The 22,859-nt window shown below is 37.2% G+C and overlaps 2 protein-coding genes across 12 annotated transcripts in view; both read right to left on the bottom strand.

Annotated features, from left to right (window-relative positions):
- LOC123786193 (UDP-N-acetylglucosamine transferase subunit ALG13) overlaps positions 1 to 14,498 on the bottom strand; it is a 56,618-nt gene extending 42,120 nt beyond the window's left edge. For 4 of the 9 annotated variants that reach the window (XM_087859675.1, XM_087859671.1, XM_087859670.1 and 1 more), the window contains exons 1-2: positions 808 to 948; positions 168 to 251 (exon numbers count right to left, since the gene is read on the bottom strand). In XM_087859675.1, coding sequence (XP_087715801.1) covers positions 168 to 251; positions 808 to 948 — 225 coding nt within the window. Of the gene's footprint in view, positions 1 to 167; positions 252 to 807; positions 995 to 9,007; positions 9,061 to 14,375 lie in introns of those variants that run through there. The other 5 variants (XR_015723310.1, XM_087859674.1, XM_087859669.1 and 2 more) reach the window with 3 other exon arrangements.
- Positions 1,041 to 21,869, bottom strand: LOC148106887 (UDP-N-acetylglucosamine transferase subunit ALG13). Of its 3 annotated transcripts, none has more exons than XM_087859678.1 (4): positions 21,753 to 21,869; positions 20,606 to 20,768; positions 18,693 to 18,831; positions 1,041 to 1,180 (listed from the first exon to the last, which is right to left on the bottom strand). In XM_087859678.1, exons 1-4 carry the CDS (start codon positions 21,831 to 21,833, stop codon positions 1,108 to 1,110), a joined length of 456 nt encoding a protein of 151 aa, XP_087715804.1. In that variant the 5' UTR covers positions 21,834 to 21,869; the 3' UTR covers positions 1,041 to 1,107. The 3 variants fall into 3 exon arrangements, with proteins under 3 accessions (XP_087715804.1, XP_087715805.1, XP_087715803.1); XM_087859679.1 differs by lacking the exon at positions 1,041 to 1,180 and adding an exon at positions 13,966 to 15,694 and having other exon boundaries at positions 20,665 to 20,768; XM_087859677.1 differs by lacking the exon at positions 1,041 to 1,180 and adding an exon at positions 13,966 to 15,694.
- Between the last annotated feature and the right edge of the window lie 990 nt (positions 21,870 to 22,859).

The raw sequence follows: 22,859 nt of genomic DNA on the forward strand, positions 1-22,859 counted from the left end.
TCTGGAAGTGGTCCAGAAGCTAGGGGGAAGGCAGCTGAAAATTAAGTAGTCACTACTGAGAGGAGATTGCATAACATAATTTTCATTATGTAGATGGCTCAAAATTCATTTCCCATTTGCTACACACTCTATTGACATCTCTACCTTGCGTTATGTATTCTACTTACAGACTCAAAAGTTTGTTGATTTTCTCTCATATATGAGACACAAGCCTTCCTGATTTCCAAATGATGGACCTGGCTGCAAAACAACTAAAAAGAAGAGAAAGACCAGCTGTCAAGAGTCATCTGAAATAGCTTTTAAATTAAAATGATGAATTGGGCACTAAGTCCCCCTTATTCAAAACATATGTAGGAAACTGGGAAATTAAGTTACCTTACTAAAATCTTTTTGCCATCTTTAGTGGAGTTGGGAGAGAGGGTTCTGTCTTCCCACCCCTACCCTTTTTCTACTCCTTATGGGAACAACCTATAAATTTTTTCTTAGGCACAAAATTTAGAGAAGTAGGGTCTGCTTATAATAAAGGATCAAAATTCATTTCAGTTTTCTCTAATTCCACTCTTATCTTACATTCCACACTGGCATTTAGAAAACAGAAAAGACAGCAAAGGCACAGCAATATATTTGGACTCATCAGCAAAGGCATTCACCAAGCTAGTAAGTGGCAGACAGGCCTGGATGTCTTTACTAGGAAAGAGAAAAGGATTTTTTTTTTTGGCGGGCTACAGGTCTTCTAGCTCCAGTACTATGCCATGTGTCAAACCCTGAAAACTCAGTATAGGGAAGATATATTTGTTTTCCTTTTACCTGCTCCGAAATAGCCCGAAAGAGGCAAGAGGCATCCTTGGCAGTCAGCTTTCGAAACAGCCCTAAGCTGCCTAAATATTCATCCATTGATGCCTCATTCAGAGACTTCTGGCCGCAGTACTTTTTCCATCCTTTATGCATTTTGCCAGGGGTGGAGGTGGGGAGGGGGAGAAAGGAACACAAATGTGGCAAGAAGGAAAAAGCAGGGTGCAGGTAGGAATGGGTAGCAGTGACAAGGGCTTGCTTATGCAGGTATCCGGAAAGCAGCCCAAAGTCTTAGGGATGAGAAGGCAGTTGGAGTCAGCGCTGCAGAATCTTGGCACTTCTCAGGAGCAGAAGCAAAGGGCTGGCTTGCTCGGGACAAGTCCGGACCCTGTGAAAAGAAGAGGAAGAGCCGATGCTCCGAGGAATAGAGAACTGGACTTGAGAAGACATGGGAGAAGGCACTTGGGGAGCTACCTTGTTGGGGAAGGATGGGATTAACGCAATCAGCCCAAGGTTGAGAGAAATATGCACAAGCAGCTGAGCACTGGGACCAAAAGGAAGTCGAGTTTGCAGCTTAACTCAGGGCAACTGCCACACAAGGCTGTGATGGGACCGCAACAAGACTCAGGTGTATATGATGCAGCCTGGCCACATTATATCGCCTGAAGATTTTTGCCTAAATTTTCAACTACAGTCTCTGCGCCCAAGTTCCCTGCTCCCCTCATAATTTCATGGAGATGAGAGGAAAAAATTATAAACCTAATTAACTAGTAAACTTCTGTATTAATATCTTCAAAAACTAAGAAAGTCAGGGGCCGGGGCGCCCTTGATCTACAGGGGCAAAGATCACAGTTCAAGCAAAATAAAGGGCGAAAGCAGTTTTCTGGGTATTTCAGGTATGGGGTTTAAGTAATTTCATTTGGTTCTCCTAGATAATAATAACCCACTGCTGGGATCACAGAAACTAAATCCATTAACTATACTAGGAAACAGATACAAATTCTTGACTAATATCCCCAAATTATTGTATAGCATTGACAAAAAGAGAAAATGAAAAAAGTGTTTCTTAAAAACTGGCAACAATGAAAGTTTAAACTGAAGCAGCATAAAAGGAAATGTCTTACCCACAAACTTCCTAACAGACTACATTTAAAATGCTGTGGCACAGCATTAGAGGTACTGAATATGAGAATACTTCCATGTATTATTAGGACAATTCTCTGGAAAAACTACTCTGGATTCTAAGAAAACCAAAGTAAGTATGGCTGTTATTTGTTAGGTTCAAAAACAGGACTGATCACTTGCATTACTGGATTCCATTGTCAAGTGTCTCCTTTTTATTTAAATGCCAAAATCAAGTTCCTTTCTTACTTAAGTGTTAAACAGATCAAAAGTTGGCTTTGGAGAAGTTGCAAAATTAAGCTGTTTTGTAAATTGTTTTTCTTGTACCTATGGATCCAGTAGTTATGACCGCCTTGCCTCCAGGAAAAGTATCAATAATCTAATAATTTAGGAATGAAATAAAAGCATGGTAAAAAGATAAAATAAAATCTTGACTTTCTTTAGCATATCAATTTGAAATTACCTTAATTAACTTCCTTTTTAAAGAAACCAGAACACTAGGGAAATTATGCCTTTTGAAAAAGTCCTGAAACATGGTTTGGGAAGAGGGATCATCATCTTTTTCTAAGGCCACAAATTGACTAAGAAAAATTAAAGGTTATAATGAAAAAGTTAACTGATTTTTGGCAGTTTTTACTTCAAGGAAAAAAACGCCAGTTCTTCATATTTATTGCTATTGAAACTAAAAATAAGGTACATAAAACTTCAATTAATACTAATCCACATACTTCATTTTGATGAAGAGAATAAAAGGGAAAACTGGGAGAGGAAAAAAGAACTAGAAAAGTAATACAAGAAAGAGCAAGAAACAAAAATTAGAGACAAAAAGACAGGAAAGAAATAAAGAAAAGAAAAAGTGAGAGAGAAAAAACGAGATAGAGGAAAGAGAAAGCACACAGGAAGACCAACACAAATATGGTTAATGGATTACTGACAAAGTTTCAAGAGCAGTTCAACAGAGAAAAGACAGTATTTTCATCAAATGGTGCTGCACGATGGCATTCATATATCAAAAAAAATGACCTTTAACCCATACCTCACATCTTATACAATAATTAACATGGATCTAAGGCCTAAATGTAGACCAAAATTTCAAAACTTTTGGAAGAAAGCACAGGAGAAAATCTTCAAGACTTTGAGTTAGGCAAAGAGTTCTTAAATAGGATATAATAAAAAGAGTAATTGGACTGTATCAAAATTAAAAACTTTTGCTCTGCAAATGACACTTAGAAAATGAAAATGCAAGTCACAGATCGGAAGAAAATATTAATATATCCCATATCTGACTAAAAAGCTTTGTATCAAAAATATAAAAAGAATTCTTAAAAGTCAACAGTAAAATAATACAACTAAAAAAATGTCCGAATGATCTGACTACACATTTTACCAAAGATATAGGAACGGCTAATAAACTAAAAAGATGTTCAACATCACCAGTCATTAGGAAAATGCAAATTAAAACCATTATGAAATATCAATACACACCTACTAGAATGACTATAATAAAGACAGATAATAAGAAGCGTCACCAAGGATGTGGAGAAACTGAAACCTAAGTAAAAGAAGCTAGATGCAAAAGGGGTTTGATTCCATTTATATGAAATATACCAAAAAGGCAAATCTATAGAGATAGAAAGCCGATTAGTGGCTGCCTAGGGTTGGGGTATGAATATGTATTAACTGCAAAGAAGCACAAAGGATCTTTTTTGGTGAGATAAAAAATGTTCTAAAACTGTGATGTTTGCACATTTCTGTACATTCACTAAAAATTACTGTAAAGTGGTGATTTTTAACAGCTTTTTAGTTCACATACCATACAATTCAAAGTGTACATTTCAATACTTTTTAGTCCATTTACAGAGTTGTCACCCATTGGCACAATTTTAGAACATTCTCATTACATTTAGATGAAACCACACCCCATAAAACCACCGACCTCTAATCCCCCATGCCAATCAACTCCAGGTAACCACCAATCTACTTTCTGTCTCTATATTTGTCTATTCTAGACATTTCAATAAATGGAATCATACAATATATGGTCCTGTGTAACTGGCTTCTTTCACTTAGTAGGAGGCTTTAAAGGTTCACCCATGGGCAGCTCTTTCTGCCCATGGGTCCTCTCCCTGTACTTCAATAAAAAGAACTTTTTGCACTGAAAACAAAATAAAATTAAAAAAAAACAAAGGTTCACCCATGTTGTAGCATGTATCAATATTTCAATCCTAGAGTTAAACTGTATTTTATTTATCCACTCATCAATTAGTAGGCATTTGGATTGTTCCCACTTTTTGGCTTTTTATGACTAATGCTGTTAAAATAAACATTCATGTGCAAGTTTTTGTTTCAACATGTTTCTATTCTTTTGGACAATACCTAGGAATGGAGTTGCTGGATCTGTTTAACCGTTTGAGCAACTGTCAAGACTGTTTTCCACAGCAGCTACACCATTTCACATTCTCATCAGTAAAATATGAGGGTTCCCATTTTTCCACATCCTATCCATAATTACTGCCCATCTCTTGACTATATCCATCCTAGTGGGTATCAAGTGGTACCTCCCTGTTGTTTTGTTTTGCATTTTCCTGACGGCTAACAATGCTGTGTATCTTTAATGATATTCCATTACATACATCTTAAAATGACTAAATTTTTTTAAAAAACTGACAATAGCAAGTGCTGACAAGGACACAGGGCAACTGAACTCTCATATGTTGCTGGCATGAATAAAATAGTACAGCACTCTAAAAAAATTGTTTAGTAGTTTCTGTAAAGTTAAACAGAGTTGCCACATAACCCAGCAATCCCACTTCTAGTTATCTACCCAAGAGAAGTGAAAACTTCAGCTCACACAAAAACCTGTACATGAATGTTTGTAGCAGCTTTATTCATAATCATGATCCCCCCAAACTGGAAACAATCCAAACATCCTTCAATTGATAAATGAACTGGCACATCCATACAACAGAATACTCCTCGGTAATAATGAGGTATGAATACACAAAGGAACATGCACGAATCTCTAATTGTATTCAGTAAAAAGACAGATTCAAAAGGCTACGTACTGTATGACTGCATTTATGACAAACTGGACAAGATAAAACTACAGAAAGGGAAAACAGATCAGTTGCTGCCAGTAGTTAGGCTTGTAGGAAAAGGTGGACTACAAAGGGATGGAAGAAAGGGGATGTATGGGGGTGATGTAAGCATTTTGTATCTTGATTGTGGTAGCGGTTATACAATTATATGTTTGTCAAAATTTACAGAACTATACAAGAAAAATGTTGATTTTGCTGTATTTAAATTGAAAAATAAAAAGCAGCAGAAAGAATAGAATTTAAAGTTAAGGAACTCACAGAATGGACAAGATTGAAGAGAAAAAAAAAACAAGAAAATCAGAGGATCACTACTGGATGGCCAACATCTAACCAAGAGCAGACCCCCAAAAAGATAAAGTGGAGGGGAAGAAATGATGATGATAATGATGAAAAGAAAATTCTAGCACTGCAGAATAGGAGTACCTATATTTTGACCGAAAGGGTCCATGAAGTAGCCAGAATAATAAAAGCAAAAAAGATGATCAGCAATGCACATACCATTTCTGAAGTCAGGGATAAAGATTCTAAAGCTTTCAGAGATGAAAACTGGGTCATATACAAAAGACCACACATTTGAATAACAATAAACTTCTCAACAGAATAACTTAGAAGCTAGAAAAAAATAAAGTTCATTATGTGAGGGAAAACGATTTCCAACCTTGAACTCCATACCAAGCTATCAATCAGATGGGAGTAGAAGGGTTTCCAAACATGAAAGATTAAAAAAAAAATTACCATCCTTTCTCAGAAAGCTATGAAGGATATTTGAAACCAAAATAAAAGTTAAACCACAAAAGGGGGAAGGGCAGAGAGATCTAGAAACAGAACATTCAATGCAAGAGAGAAGCGAAAGGAAATTTCTAGGATAAGGGTGAAGGGGAAATCCCAGGACATACATTCAGGACTACAGAATGAATGACCAGTTCACCTAAAAGGGCATAGAACTCCAGAAGACATTTCAAAAATAAATAATAATTAAAGTTACAGATAACCTAATTTATTTAAACATACTAGGAAAGATGTATACCTCTGTCGGAGAGTTTGGGAATATTTTTATAGAAAACCGAGCAAGTGAAAACATTAAAAATGAGGTAAATAGAAAAAGGAATGTAATCAATGAACACTGACTACATGACTCAGACGTGAATATTGTACTTAAGTAATCATGTCAACACTGAAAACATCCCACAAGAACTGACTAAAATAAATTATTTTTTCAATTTAAATATCATCTATAGACTTCCTACTGTGGAAGAGGAATATAAAGCCTCCTCCTCCATACTAGCAAGTCTACAGAGGATATTTAAATTGAAAAAATGAAAACAAGCTTGAACATATTCACTTATAAAACACAAAATGTAATACGGCCAAATACAGAAAGCAGATCAGAGATGGGGAGAAGTGGGACATATTACTCTTTGTTACACAACTTGTAGAACTAGTTATTTTATACTATTTATGTATACTATCTTAAATAATAAAAATTTTTAAAAATATTCAGTAAATTAAACAATAGCATAATAACCTGGGAAAATAAATGACATAGAATTTTATAGCTACAAGGGACCTCCTATTTTACAAATGAAGAAACAAGTTTCAAATGATTATGAAATTTGTCCCAGTTTTCACATCCTATCAATAGTACAAGGACTATATATTGTCTGATTCTTACACAATTATTATAAAGAGGAATCACATATCAAAAAAGAAAAGATGAACAAAGGCTCAGAGGTGGTTAAGTACAGGTTACACTCCCCAAGTCAGTACAGTAGGACTTTTTTAAAAAGACCTGCGGTACAATAGTAGGCTTCATCCCGTGTATAAAAGCCATTTCATATTATTTAATACTGTCCTTCAAAGTAGCTATTGCACTTGAAATCCCAATTGGCTTACTATTCTTCTACACTCCAAACATGTAAACCCCTAAAACAGTCAAAGGGCTCCATAAAACAAATTACCCCATGCCCAGAGATTCTGATTCAGCAGGTCTGGAGTGGGTCCTGAGAATGTGCATTTCTAACAAGTTCTCTGGTGATGTTGATGCTGCCAGTCCAAGACCACACTTCGGGAACTAGCATTCTCAATGTTGGTTCACAAGTTGTTAATAAGTGTCTCTAGAGTTTCAAGGTGAAAATTTCAGCAAATACTGCACACTATAATCCAATCTTTGAGGTTCGCAATGCCCATTAGCAATATTAAAGGCTCTAAGGAATGCTAAAATTACCTGCTTAACTTTGATCTGGCCTTTTCCATAGGGAAATCTTTTACAAAGACTTTCCAAATCCTTCTGAAGATTTGGGAAAAGCCAGATCAAAGCTAGGCAGGTAACTTTAGCATTCAAGTTAACAAGTTTTTAATGCACAATAGCCACTGCTTTTAAATTATTTCAGAGTTTGAAAAATGTTGCCGTACAAAATTTTTTGCCATCTATACCTACGGTTGCTGGAATAATTATATAACATTTGCTAAGTGCTTAGCACAAAAGTGCTTAAATATTGACTGCTGTTAGCTGCTACCTGACAAAACAATTCACTAAAAAATTCTTTGGTTTAAAAAAAAAAAAAAGTAAGAGTCAGAACAATTTCACCTAAATTCTACTGGAAATCAAGCCAAAGTTCAAATATAGCTCCCCAGAGGAGCTTTCCCCAAACTGATAATGTTTTTCACTTCTGAAAATAATGGAAAGAAAAATAATTGCCTTAAAAACTTTTAGGCACTGTACTCTGGGCACAGATTAAAATAAAACAGACTGAAGAAAATAAAAATAACTTTAATTAACATTGACTTATATGAAACTGATGTGCTAATTTTATAATTACTACTTTTTATATTATCATTTAACCTGCAAATGTGACCTGTTTTAATTGCTAGAATTGTCTTCTTTCTTCACTGATCAAATAGGGATATTCTCTGTAGTACAACATATAAATACTAACAGTTTCAGTTCTGAGGTAACACTCCTTCATGTTTCAACTAATTAAATGAGGTCACATGCCTGAAAAAAAAATTTTAAAGCATACATTATCTGTGACATAGAAGGTTTAGTTGTTAATGTATATAGGACATGACGCTTCTGAGTTACTATTTTAGTTTGAGAGGCAACCTGGTACTATGAAGAGTATTATGAACTTGGTTATGCTACTTTCTCTGAGTCCGTTTCCTCATCTATAAAAGGAAAGAGATACACTGCATGTTTAAGCTCTTTCAGATCTAAGGAACTGTGATTCAATGGTGGATAACAGATTTGCCCTCCCTTTAGATGGTCAAATTTGTGATCAACATTAACCATAAAAACAGCTTGTAGGGGGATTAACCTATTACCCTGGCCAATTGTGGGGTTGACTGGCCCACATAAAAATGAGTTTCATACCTTACAAATAAAATAAACAGACCTAGATTTTTAAAGGCAACAAAATTTATAACCATGTGTGGTGACGGATATTAACTACACTTATTGGGGGTAATCATTTTGCAATATATGCATGTATCTGGTCATTATGTCATATACCTTAAACTTTTAAAATGTTATTTCAATTTTATCTAAAACTGGAAAAAATAAAAATGACAATCAAATGTATGTAAAGACTTGTGGGAAACTGCTGAAAGGCAATCAGTATTTAAAAAAAATTTAGCACTAAATCATTTATTTCACTTATTTTTAGTACCAAAATAACATGGAGCCAATTGGGGTAAACAACTCAACCCTACAGGACCTCTTCTTAAGGTTTTTCATTACTGAAAAATATAATGGTAAACATTTTGAACACATTTTGAACAGCACCCTGGAAATAGAACTTGTTGCTTTTCATAGTAGACATTTAAACAAAATGAACAAAGCAGGATTCATGAGGGAAGGGAACACAATGGTTCCAAAACAAAATTTGGCCATTTGACCCTTTTCAACCTCCCTCCTTCAAGCTTTAGGAAAGAGACAGTAAAGAACTGATTCCCCAGAGCAGTGATCCTTCAGATATGCAAAATAAAAGAAACATTACCAAGAGCCACTCGCTTTCATTTCCTTCTCTTCCCCACTTCCATCTGAAGCACTCTAATAGATCAGGGAAAAAAAAGTAATGCTTTGTTTAAAAATGTATCCTAATGGCACAGGAATACTACGGGTTGGTTTTTTATTCAAGATACTTACAGTGTCTGAACAGTCTACCAACATACAGGGGATTGAAGGAAAGGCGAATACAGACCAGAACACACTTGTTTTGATGCGCTCTAAGTAATCTTTAATTCTCTAACTATAACCGCAGCTACAGACTAACTACAAATTTAAATGTGAAATTCAATGAAGACGTTGCTTTCCATATCATTCAGGAGTAAATACTGTGAATTAGGGAAATATCTCTAAGTCCACTCCTACTTCTTAAAAGTCTAACCGAGAAAATGTATTATTTCAATGACTTTTTTTATTTACAAACATGCCACACAATTGGTTTTGTGTTTTAGAAATCACCTATGAGGGGCGCCTGGGTGGCACAGCGGTTAAGCGTCTGCCTTCGGCTCAGGGCGTGATCCTGGCGGCGTTATGGGATCCAGCCCCACATCAGGCTCCTCCGCTATGAGCCTGCTTCTTCCTCTCCCACTCCCCCTGCTTGTGTTCCCTCTCTCGCTGGCTGTCTCTTTCTCAGTCGAATAAATAAATAAAATCTTAAGAAAGAAAGAAAGAAAGAAAGGAAAGAAAGGAAAGAAAGGAAAGAAAGGAAAGAAAGAAAGAAAGAAAGAAAGAAAGAAAGAAAGAAAGAAAGAAAGAAAGAAATCACCTATGAAGGAAGTTAGCTTTACTAATTCACAAATGGGAAAATGGGAGATCCAGAAAATTACTTAGGCCGAGGATTTAAGAATGTTTTTCACTCCTAAATTTGGGAAGTGTATTTTCCACCCACTGCACACTGGCAGTGGAGAAACCACCAACATGTTCTGTACAAAAGAAGAAATGAACAGTAAAAAAGATGCAATATATGGCCTCACAGACATCATTCCAAAAGTGACTATCAGTTCAGCAAATACGTTGATAGCACAGAAGCACACGTGATAGTAAATAAGGTACAAAACTGTATTGCTTTTCCAAATAGCCTAGTCTAGTATATCCTAGAATTACTACAAATGAAAAAAATTCCGTTTAGTTCCTTTTACCAATTAGAAACACAAGACACTATGAGTTATAGACAGTTAACAGTATAACAAAATTAAAATTAGTTTCAAATCATGTTTGGTATGTATTAAACTTGATAAGAAAAGTTTCTAATTTAAAACTGGGAATTACTAAACTTAAATGTATTTCATCAGAGGGGTTCATTATAAAGGAGTCTAGTAGTTATCACCAGGGTACTAATGAACAATGAATGAAAATACCTAAGGTGGCCTCGGTCTGGAGATTCTTAACCTGGAGCCTCAAGGTACCTGGGAAAAACTCCCTGAAATTCACTGCAAAATGTGTGTACGTGTCAGTAAGAGAGAGAAGCAATAGTTATAAGTATTTTGAAGGGTTCCATGACCCAAAGAGGCTTATAGTATTGCCTTAAAGAGCAGGACTATAGCCATCAAAATAAAATGACAGAGTGTCAATCAAAATAATTTTGGTCACAATAAAAAGCTAGAAGTGAAATACCAAAATAGATGTTATTTAATGGTATAAAAGACCCTAAAAATATTCTGAGAATCAATATCTTCAGAGACAAGAAGCATATATTCTTCAGGAAATTCCTGTTTGAAGCAAGCTAGGTTTGCTCACCTTCTATCTAGCCACTGACAAAAATTATAATTTAAAGAACTATTCAATATAAAGATTGTGTTAGAATACTCGCATAAGGAATTAACCATTTAACAAGGAATTAAATTAAATGTTGTTTAGTGGTTATCTTAAACCTTGCTCCATGTAATCTTTTACTGGAAAACACTATAGCTACTGCTTTTAACAAACCTCTTGATTTTTAACATGTTTTACCAAAAATCCCCAATACTATACAATGTGATGGTCAAATCTTTCTTCTGAACAAGAGACATACTAGATAGACTCAATGAAATGACTATGTGCAAGATCACAGTGTTTCCTAAAGTCAAAGACCTAATTCCAATCAAGACAATGAGAAAAAGTGCATTTATGCATTTTATCATTTATGGAAAGCCTACTGTGCTACATGCAGAGGATTCAAGAATAAGACAGTTCCTCCTCAACTAGACTGTAAGAGTTCCTCCAGAGCAGGATCATGTCTTGGGTGCTGATTAAAAAAGTAGATGCTTATTACACATTTACGCTAAAAGACTAAATGAGCAAATAAATGGGCTAGAGATATTTAGAAAGTAAACCTAAGAGAACCTTATATCAATTAGATATAAGCCTGGAAAACTAAATTATAACACCATCAATACAGGCAAGGATCTCAGAAGGATGGAAGGAGAAACACGATTTTAGTTTGGGGCACATTAAATTTACCATGCTTAGAGAATTAACAGACATGCATGACCAATAGGTAACTGGAAATACCATTCAGGAGCTCAAATCAGAGTCGGGGGATATAGATAGAAGCATCAATACCAGCTTTGGGAGTGATGAAAAATATATATAAAGAGAACAGGGCCAAAAATAGAACCTACAACAAATATTTAGAGAAAACAAAAGAGCCAGTAACTTGCAATCAGGCAAACCACCTGGGAGTTTCTCCACACGGATTTTGATTAGCATTCAGTATGCTTAAAAATAACAATGTAAAAACTGAAATAAGTAATATACCTGTGGTTATCATACAATCAAAATTTCTTGGAACAGTCCTGACTTCAAATATTGTCCTTTCACCATAAATGATGGAAATACAATGGAAATCAGCACTCTAGCAATTACAATTCCCAGTCCATCAAGACACTTAAGCAGCATAAACTTCCTTTTTGCATTATGCTGAGCTCAGTTTCCTCATCGGCAAAACGGGAAAATAGTAGCTATTTCATAGTTATTGTAAAGATTAAGTAACTTGGTACCTGTAAACTGGTTTTTTTAAGATTTTTTTATTTATTTGAGAAAGAGAGAGAGTGAGCACAAGCAGGGAGGGAAGGGGGAAAGAGAGAAGCAGACTCCCAGCTGAGCAGGGAGCCAGACATGGGGCTCAATCCCAGGACCCTGAGATCAGGAAGGCAGATGCTTAACCGACTGAGCCACCCAGAAACCCCTAGCTGCTTTAAATAGTACCAGATACATACGCTAAGCACACAACAGGTGTTAACTATTACTATTTTTCATTCCCCACTTCCCCACAAAAATATAGTATTAGTTGTACAGCAGAAAAACAGATTAGTACACAACTATCTGAACCACCCATTCCAAACTTTTCCCCCAAATCAGTTTCAAACTGTCTGCCCATACATCTCATTTCTTACACTGTTTGCAAATTTTTGGTCAAATCTGAAAATTTCACAATTTGAACTAATCAGAGAGATTAAGTGCTTATGCCATAATAAAGGGCCAAGAAAAAGGTCTACATTACTTCTAGTCATTAGGGACTTTAAGTCTTGGAAAACTCTTCCTCAAACTATCAAAGTGGTGGTACACATTTTTATTTTGCCCTTATTTACATGAATTACCTTTAAAAGCATACAGAGTAGTACTCTAAGGTGTCGAAAATCACAGACACTTAACAGTACTTTCAGATAATGACTAGCTGACCCTTGAACAATGCAGATTTGAACTGTGCAGGTCTACCTATACAGACTTTTTTTAAAAAAACAGTACAGTATTGTAAATAAATTTTTCTTGAGTTTACCTTTCCTTTTCTCTTGCTTACTTTATTAAGATTATAGTATACAATACACATAATATACAAAATATGTTAATTGACAGTATGTTATCAGTAAGGCTTCCAGTAACAGCAGGCTATTAGTCAAATCTTTTGGGAGTCAAAATTTATATGTGGATTTTCAACCCTGCAGGGGTCTTGCACCACTAACCCTCCACATTGTTCAAGAGTCAACTATACCTTTTAATGTTCCAGAATCCCACATCAAGTTCATCAGTTATACTATCTTACCTACCACCAAATCCTCCCAGCTTTCTTTCCTCCCAAATCATAAGCAGTCATCGAAACTCCCTACTTCCCAAGATGATCCTATAACCTCACATCACTTTTCATTTACTCCAACATCAACTTTCTACTATTATTACTTGTCCACCTCTGAACCTATCCATTATGATTTCTCAAAATTCTCTTTTGCTTCCTTATCCCTAGAAATTTAAATACCTCTAACAGAAAACTGCTAAATAAACTATATTCCACTTACCCACTGACTTCAAGAACCTGAAGCCCTGCCATGCAATGAAACCAATTTCACTCAGAGCAAATATTCCAAATATTATCTTGATTACCATTAATTTTTCGTAAGGACCAGTAACAAATAAATTTGGCAATTTATCTTAGCCTTCTTCCTCATCTATAAAAAGGATGGTTTGTAGTAGGTATGTTTAAAATTCTCTTCCAACTCCAAAAATCTACAATTCTGTGTCTTAAAGTCTTCCTTTATTCAATCTAGTATCAATCCTACCCATGGAATTTTGTTAGATTCCAAACTCAGGAATCACAGATTTCCTAGTACAAGGTAAGTTTATCATACACCAAAGAAAAACCCAATTAAGTGTGAAATTCCTACTAAAGTAAACAACTTCTAATAAATGAACAAAACTCTGCTTGGGAGTAAAGTAACTAAATACTAGACAAACAATTATGAAGAATCAAAAAGCTTACAATATATATTATGGTGTGGAAGAAAGAGTTCAAGACCAGGAGTCAAGAAGTTGCTTCTAGTGGCAGCTCTCTGTCAAAGTCTGTTATTTTAGACAAGTTAGAAACCTCTGGCCTTCCTCATCTAAGAAATGATGGGATTGGACTAGATGATATCAAGAATTCCTGCCAAATCAAATCGATTCTGAGAGCTCCCTGGATTTCTAAGTCGAACAACTGATAAAAAAAAATTCACAAAGGTATATAGTCAAGGGATATCACTACACACAAATAACACCATTGGCTTAAGCCTCTGCTAAATGAAATAATGGAATCAGGGTTATATTTTCTTGTGGGAAATTAAACCGGATTCAGGGTCCCGTATTACTTTACAGTTGTCTGATGTTTAAGTAGACCCTTTGTTTCTGATTCTCTATGGTTATGAAGGACATAACTAAAAACCAAGTGATCAAAATACATTTTAAGCCACAATTTTTCTCAAATTAGAGCACATATAAAAGAGCCCAGAAAAGTCTAATTCTCTCCACATATTTGAAAAGGGCCTTTCCTATATAACATTAGCATTAAGACTAATGTACATTTATGATTATGGTGCTGTGAATTCTCAACTATGTAGATGTAGATTACTCACTTTTTAGATTATTCTCAGCAAAATTTTAATCCAAGTTGGCTTCCTCCTGCTACCCAGAGTTATTTCTCAGCCACCACCTTCTACCATTAGTTAAGAATTTATTTTATATTAGCCTAAAACACAATCAGGAAAATAAATCTATAGAAACATTATATAAAGCATCCCAAGTAAAATGCTTAGCGTAACAACCATTTTTGGAATATTATGTAAAGTATGTCTTTATAGTGTATACTATATTTTTATAAACTATCTAAAATTTCTACCAGGAAACTATGAACAGAGATAATCTATTTTATAGGTCTCACGACTACTTACTCTAATCAGAATTTCATATGTATCAATCTTGAGTTACATGAACCTAGAAGTCATGTATTTAGGCCATTATATACATCTGATCATATATTTGCTTGTAAAACTAATTTTGTAAGTACATAAATTATAAATTCCTCTATGTTACAATAAATGTTTCAACACCACTGTGAGAAGGCGCCCCTAAAAATAACAACATGTCCAACTGGCCTAAATCCTTTTTGATTTACTCTTTTAAACCAATAAAACTTTGATATTGAACAAAATTATTTTGTCATTTTCAATTTGTATTTTAGAGGAAAGAGAACAAATCTACTCCACTACAAGTAATTTCTCTAAGTACCATAATCAACTGACTTGATATTTAATCTTGTTAACCTTTAATCTTAACCTTTCTAAGGTAATTATTGAACGTTTTATTTCACAGAACTCATCATTTTTGCTTATTTTTTTTAAAAAAATGTTTCCTTAAATTGTACAGCTAATGATGCTGACTCTCAAATGCCTTTATGAATTTGTTACTGCTTCATTTTTTTTTAAATCTAAGGAACACCAAACTAATACGTTTGAGATTCTTGGCAAAAGTTTTCAGATTTAACTCATTTTTTTCATGATTTCTAAGTTTGGGATTCTAGGATAAAACCTATGAATGCTCACTACATATTTTAACTAAAATATAAAGATTAACTAAAAATCTACTGAATTTACTAAATTGCGGTAAGGATTTGGACCCAAATGCTAACATTCACACCATAAAATTCTCTATACATTCTATAGATGTATAAGTTTATTAATTTCTATTATTCTGAAAATATATACTATATATTTAATCTGATTTAACCACATTCCATAGGTTGGATTTGGGGGTGTTTTTAAAGTGTTCAGAGTTTAGTGTTTATTTTTGTAATCCAACAACTTTATCCAAAAATGCAGAAAATTTTTCTGGCTGGCCAGGAGGAAAACATTTCAGTGTTGATAAGTCCATTGACTGTAACAGCCCAGGAAGCGTGCTAAAACAAAAGAAGAAAAATATTAGGTAACAAGGGAGAAAATTCTGTAATTCATCTGCTGCCCACTTGATGACTGAATCTAACTTCCAAGAATATCATGATGCTTCTCAAACTGTACATGTGATTTTAATCATAATTTTATTTTAGGTATATAGTTGACCCTTGAACAAGGTGGCGTTAAAGGAACTGACCACCCACGCAATTGAAAATCCATGTACAACTTCCAGGGGCACCTGGGTGGCTCAGTCGGTTAAGCATCTGACTTCTGCTCAGGTCATGATCTCAGGGTCCTGGGATGGAGCCCCACGTCGAGCTCCCTGCCAGCAGGAAGTCTGCTTCTCCCTCTCCCTCTACCACTCCGCCCGCTCGTGCTCTAATAAATAAATAAATCCTAAAAAAAAAAAGAAAATCCATGTACAACTTCTGACTCCCCCACAGCTTAACTACAAATAGCCTACTGTTGCACAGAAGCCTTACTGGTCACATGAAGAGTCAATGAACATACATTTTGTACATTATGTTATGCACTGTATTCTTAACAATAAGCTAGAGAATAAAATGTTATTATGAAAATCATAGGAGAAAACACATTTACAGTACTGTACTGAAAAAAATCCGTGTATAAGTGAACCCATGTTCAAATTTATGTTGTTCGAGGGTCAACCGTACATACAAAGATTAAAGCAATATGAAGAGCACTATGTAGTACCTGTCAATACCAATTCAACCGATACTGAATATCGGGTCAACTGAAATATTACAGAAATGTTATTTCATGAAAGATAGGGTCACATGGCTTTTGAACATTTCTCAGGACTGGGCAGATATAAACCAAAGCAAAATTAATTAATGAAAACAGAATAAATGATAACAAAAGTAACAGCTGCCAGACAAGAACAATAAGCTGGGGAGACTACTACTGGGGAGACCATGCATGAAGATTGTGAAATAACTTTCTTTTGCCAGTAACTATCATAAGCCCATATATAATTAAATAATGTACAATCACCATGCATGTTGGAAGATTCCAAACCATGACACAAAAGTATTACTTCAGAAATTTAAGTAAAGCAGCCACTTAAATTAGAACAGACATACAACTACTCAGCCTAGATTTGGGGGAATAATATACCTAAAATGAAATACAACCAATTATTGATTTTTACAGCATTCATGTATGTGACTGTCTTGAAATTAATATTAAGAAAAAGACTTCTAAAACTGTAAAAAAATAAATTGGAGACTTGTACAGCTTCCTTTCCAACTTGAGTAAGGAATCAGGATGTTTCTGAAATCAGTGCTTTCTCCTTTTAAATGTACTGACACAAAATCAAAGCTTATTTAACATCCAGAATAAAAATACTTACTAAAAGTATCTGGAAAAATTGACTTGCATGAACACGTTGGGAGTTTATTCTTCTTTAAAAAATGTTAACCCCTAACAATCTCAACTACCCAAGGACAGCTACGCCCATTATCTGAAGCTTACATAATTTTTATTACCTAGCTTCTCCCGACTTACAATACTTTTAATAATGGCTTCTGTGTTACACAGCCACCCTGATATTTCCTCTCCTCCATCATATAGGGATTAGGACACCAATAATCATTCCTGAAACAATCAATGAATTTGTCTCCTCTCAATGAGAAAAGGAATTGTCTGTTTTGTTCACTAATACATGACATGTACTTAGAATAATGCCTGGCACGTAGTAGGTGCTCAATAAATATTTAATGAACGAACAAGTATTTACCAAGTGCCTAAGAGACAGACGCAGTGAAGTTAAAAGACAAGCCTTTTATGTTCTAGCCAGTTTCTTCTAAGGTTTTTCACTTTAAAATTAATTTCAATTTATTATAACATAAAAAATATATATTTTATAATACTTCTATGAGGTCTTTACTTTTTAAAACATCAAACTAGGATAGCTTTTAAAGTCAAATAATCGGGAATTACTGACCTGACCCTCTGGCAAGCTTCTAGTGTCTCAAGAAGAATTAATAGAAAACCAACCAGCAATTTTCTTCATCCTTCTACAGTGATGTTGATCAGTTCTTGTTGAATTTTAATATACTTATAGAAAATAATGCTCCTTACCATAGTAAGTCTTCTGGCTTACAATACTTTAATGGCTTCTCACTGAACACAGAATAAAATCAGAACTCTTACGTGAGCTATCCCCACCCAGTATCATCTTATACTATCTTCTCCCTTGCTTGCCATACTCCTGCCACTTAACTTTCCTTTGTTCCTCCAACAAAGCAAACTCCAAGCTCTTCCCTAACTTAGGACCTTTGCAGTTGCTGCTCTTCCTTCTTCCTCTAGAGCTTCACATGACTAGCTCCTGTCATTTAAGTCTCAGCTCAAATGTCATACGCTCAGTAATGCCTTCCCTGACCAATCTAATCTTCACTCCCAACTATTTTATCGCTCTGCCTTATTTTCTTCATAACACGTTTCACCATGTGAAATTATCTTCATCGCTTATTTATGAATGGTTTACTATCTCCCACCACTAGAACATAAGTATCATGAGAGCAGGGGCTTTACTCCATGTTTATCACTGCATCCACAGCACTTAAAAACAATGCCTACGACATATTAGGTGTAGTTTAATTAATGAGTGAGGAAATTTCACTTAGGGATCCCAATGGATTTACTGAAGGCAAAACCTTAATTATAAAAAATAAGCAAATGCCTTCCTTGAATAATGAAAATCTAATGAACTCAAAAATTATATTCTCAGAGACTTGTGCACCAGATGGAACTTACATACATGCGTACACAAACATATTCACAGGAAATGAAACAGGCACAGACACAGAGATCACACTCACAGTGGAAGACAAACAAATAAGAGGGCTCTACAGGTGAGAAAAATCAAAGTATGTTTGATAAGCGGGAGGAGGTAAGAGGTTGAAAAGACAGGTTAGGTAGGTGGCTAAGAAGCTAGGGAGGATTTAAGGCAAGAGGTCAAATTATCAGTCTGTAGTATACCTGCAGGTACAGTAGAAAAGATGCCCGTCTTTGTACAGCTGCTTTGCCAATTCCAACTGATGATTGTTCATCAACTTTTCGTTTACAACCACTACAAGAGGCTTTCTTTTTTCCAGAGTCTCCAAACAGCTTCCTGCACCTAAATCAAAATTGTTAATAGTTTAAAAAAAAAAACTAAGGTGCTCCACCAAGCTTTATAGGTAGAACTGAAGATGATAAACTAAGCTGGTAGAACTACAAACCAGGTCTTTTAATTATACATTCAAATGACAAAAGTGTAGTGATCAGTCGCTCTATGTTTTAAACTTGACTTGAAAAATACCACTGCCAAAAATATTATGACCTACGATTCAGTGCTTTGCCACCTGCCCTCTACTAGTATGCCCTGGGCATGAGCCTTGAATTCAATTAAGATTTAAGTTCAGGGGCGCCTGGGTGGCACAGCGGTTAAGCGTCTGCCTTCAGCTCAGGGCGTGATCCCAGCGTTCTGGGATCGAGTCCCACATCGGGCTCCTCCGCTATGAGCCTGCTTCTTCCTCTCCCACTCCCCCTGCTTGTGTTCCCTCTCTCGCTGGCTATCTCTATCTCTGTCAAATAAATAAATAAAATCTTTAAAAAAAAAAGATTTAAGTTCAACATACTATACATGAAACTGTATTGCACTTCTATTCAAACACAAGTGGAAAAACCAAGTTTTCACTGGTGACAGGCACTAAACAGAGAAACTCTGACCGTACTTATGAGTCTGTTTGTCAGGTACCCTCCCCAAAATGTCAAGAATAAATCTCCATAAATGTGCATCTATACAGTATTTGGGTCAATTCAACCAATCTAAAATCGTTTAGGTATTTTAAATGGGAGTGAGGGGGGCGCCTGGGTAGTTCAGTTGGTTAAGCATCTGCCTTCAGCTCACGTCATGATCTTGGGGTCCTGGGATGGAGCTTGGCATTGGGCTCCCTGCTTGGCTTCTCCCTCTCCCTCTCCCCCACTCGTGCTCTGTCTTAAATAAATAAAATCTTTAAAAAAAATAAAGTAAATGGTAGTGAGGAGACTGGTAAATAGACAAACCTTTTTGGGTTGACTACTTTAGAGTAGTAGGTAGGACAGAGTCTTAACACCAGACTTTTATCTACTAACTTGACTGAACAAGTTATAATTAATCTGTGTCTCTGTTTCTTCATCAGTAAAATGGGAATACTAATAATACTTAGCTCACGGGTCTGGGAGAATTCAATGACTTATACACACAAAGCAAAGAGAACGGTACCAAGAGCTGTTAACTATTATCCTATATATTTCTAATCACTAATCTGTTAGTAATGTTTATTCCTAATAACTTTTCTCCCTTCAAACTAGACCTCTTAACCAAGAAGCTTCCTCCCTCACTTACCAGCAATCAAAATCACAATGCTCCCCAAGAACAGTTCTTGTGAAGGTACTGGCAGCCTAACTAGATCAGGATGGTTTTTGAAGAGCAGGCAATGATTTACACAACATGTGGTTAAAGAATATTTTTAACTGCATTCATTTCATACTCACATTTAAAACATTAAAAAAAATCTTTCAAAGCCAATTTCTCCATGTCCAATCCAACCAATTAGCTGGCTGAACATTCCTGCAAATCTAAGCCCAAATACTAATTTCAAATTTGGCAACTCCTTACGCACGACGTTGGGTAAATTATTTTGCCTGTGTTTGGAGTTTCTTAAAGTTGGTCTATGTTGTTAACTTCCTTTCCTTTTATCACCCAGAAATAATAAATTCTCTAATAATGTTCTCAATAGGTACATTCAAATTAAGTATTATACTCAAAAGGGCTACAGTGTGTTACTCTAGTGATTTTACTTTACCTCAAAAAAATTTGAGTTTCTGTTCTATCAAAACCCAAACCGTGGTATTCTAAGGCACTTTACCTGCGTGACTAATAACAAGATCTGCTTTCTGAAGATCTTCTTCCAATGAATCCTTGTACCTGTAAACATCCAGAGCAAATGACTCAGTACTGAATGGTTCAGGTACCACCTTCCCTCTACCTATCTGAAGGACAAGTCGGCTGTAGCCCAAGCTCTTGATTATCTGAAAAGAGAAAAAAAAAAAAAAAGAAAAGAAAGAAAAGGCGGGACTTTTTAAACAGGCTACTGTAAAAACAACCACCACCCCTAAAGTCAATGTTCAGACTGGAGCGCCGGCCGTAAAATCTTCTACCCGCCGCCGATTTTCCTTTTCCAGAACGACGCTTTGCCCCCGTACCGGGCCCCGACAAGGTACCTCACAAGTCCTGTCGGTAAGATCTATGCGACCCTGCTCGCCAAGCCGTTGAAAGGACCGGCCACGCCACAGGCAGAAGAGCAAGCGAGACCCCGAGATAGGCGTCAAAAACTAGAGGGGAGACGAAAAAACGGCCCCGATCCGCCTCAGGGCTGAAGCTGCGCGAACCACCGGCCCGGAGCAGCAGCCGCCGCCGCCGGAGGACGCCCGCCTCGAGGGCGCCTGAGGAGACCGCGCGGCGCGAGCTCGCCCGAGCGCGGCGGGGGCAGGGCGGGAACGGCGCGCCGAATGGGACCGGACGGATCGAGCCGAGCCGCGTCGGGTCTGGCCGGGCCTGGCAGAGCTCGCCGAGGAGCCCGGCGCCGACCACGCGACCCGGAGCGGGCCTGAGGAGCGGCAGGAGGATAGCCGGGGCCCGAGGAGCCCCACTCGGAGAGGCGGAGCAGCGGGAAGGAGGGGCGAAGCCCGAGGAAGGAAAGGCGGAGGCGGAGAGTCGAAAGGGAAAAGCCGGGGAAAGGAGGAGCCAGAGAAAGGACGGGGAGGAGCGGCCCGGAGGGCGGCGGGGAAGCGGGAAGAGGTAGAGGACGCTGAGGAGAGGGGGGAGCTGGAGGAGGGCCCAGGCGAGCGCGGGGAGGGGCCAGCAAAGGGGCGGCGGCACCTGAGGTAGAGCTGTGGGGGGGTTCTTCCCGAGCGCTGCGGTCAGGCAAGGTTACCGAGGCTAGTGGTAAGGCTAGCGGCGGCGAACGGCGAACGAAGCCGCCACGCGCCCGCACGCCCGCCTCCCCCACTCACTTGCAGAGTGTCGTGCGCCGAGACACACGCAATGAGGTCGTCAAAGCTGGTGGTCCCTACAGTAACAAACACGCACTTCATCGCGCGGGTTCCCAGCCCCGAATCGCAAGGGCCGGATGTGACGTAGCGGAGGCCACGTGGGCTGCAGCGGCCGCGCTTGGTGGGGAAGGCGGAAGTCGATCAGCGCGCCCGAGGGCGGTGGGAACCGGGGGGTGTGGCGGAGGTGGGGCCGAAGGGTACAAACGGGCTACAGGCCAGAAACTTGATGTGTGAGTTCCTCGGGCCGTCACAATAGGAAAGTGGGAGTTGACAGATTTACTGTTTTCCAAAGGTTGTTAAAAAATAATGATGAAACTTCACACCTAAGCGCTGTGGCTGGCGTTATTGCTTGGGTACCACAAATCTTTTGAATGATACAGGAATTTGGGACTTTGGGACTCTTTATTTGCTACCCTGTTTTGCCAATCTTCATTTGAGCTAAGGTTTTACCTCAAGTGTGTTGAGAGCATGTGGAAAAAATAGTGCCTTTTCAAAATCACTCATTAGCATAGGCTCTTCAAACTAGTTCTCAGGAAGTCAGAGCCCTTCAGGGTCTCTTGGAAGCTGCAAAGACTTCATTAGCAAGCATTGTGTGTAAAATAGAGGCACTAGGGCCCGAAGCCTGCATCTATAATTCATTGAACTCATCCATTGAGCCCTTTAAAATGTAAAATTATGATAAATTTAAATTATGATGAAACGTAAAGTTATACATTAGCATGAATAAATACCACAGATATATTACACTGAAGTAGTCAAGTACCCGGGAGGTAATTTCTCAAGACTCCCCTTTTTTCTCCTACCACCATTACTAAGATGCTTTATTTCCTTCTAATGTTTTCTGTATTTCCTACTTAAAATCTCACTTTAGTTCATATTTGTGTTTTCCCCTGCCAGATTATACACAGAAGGGAAGCTGTGAGAAGAAAATAAAGAGGAAAAGGATTAGAGGTGAATTAGGCCTAGAACATAAGCTGAAAAAAAACCTCTTAGGTGTATTCCTACTGGACTGTTCCTTTAAATCTTGTAGGTTGGGTAATTGTCTTTTTGAGGAGTAATATGCTGCTA

The sequence above is a fragment of the Ursus americanus genome, chromosome X (genome assembly GCF_024610735.1).
Source record: "Ursus americanus isolate L20-20 chromosome X, mUrsAme1.1.p, whole genome shotgun sequence".
Taxonomy (NCBI): Eukaryota; Metazoa; Chordata; class Mammalia; order Carnivora; family Ursidae; genus Ursus; species Ursus americanus.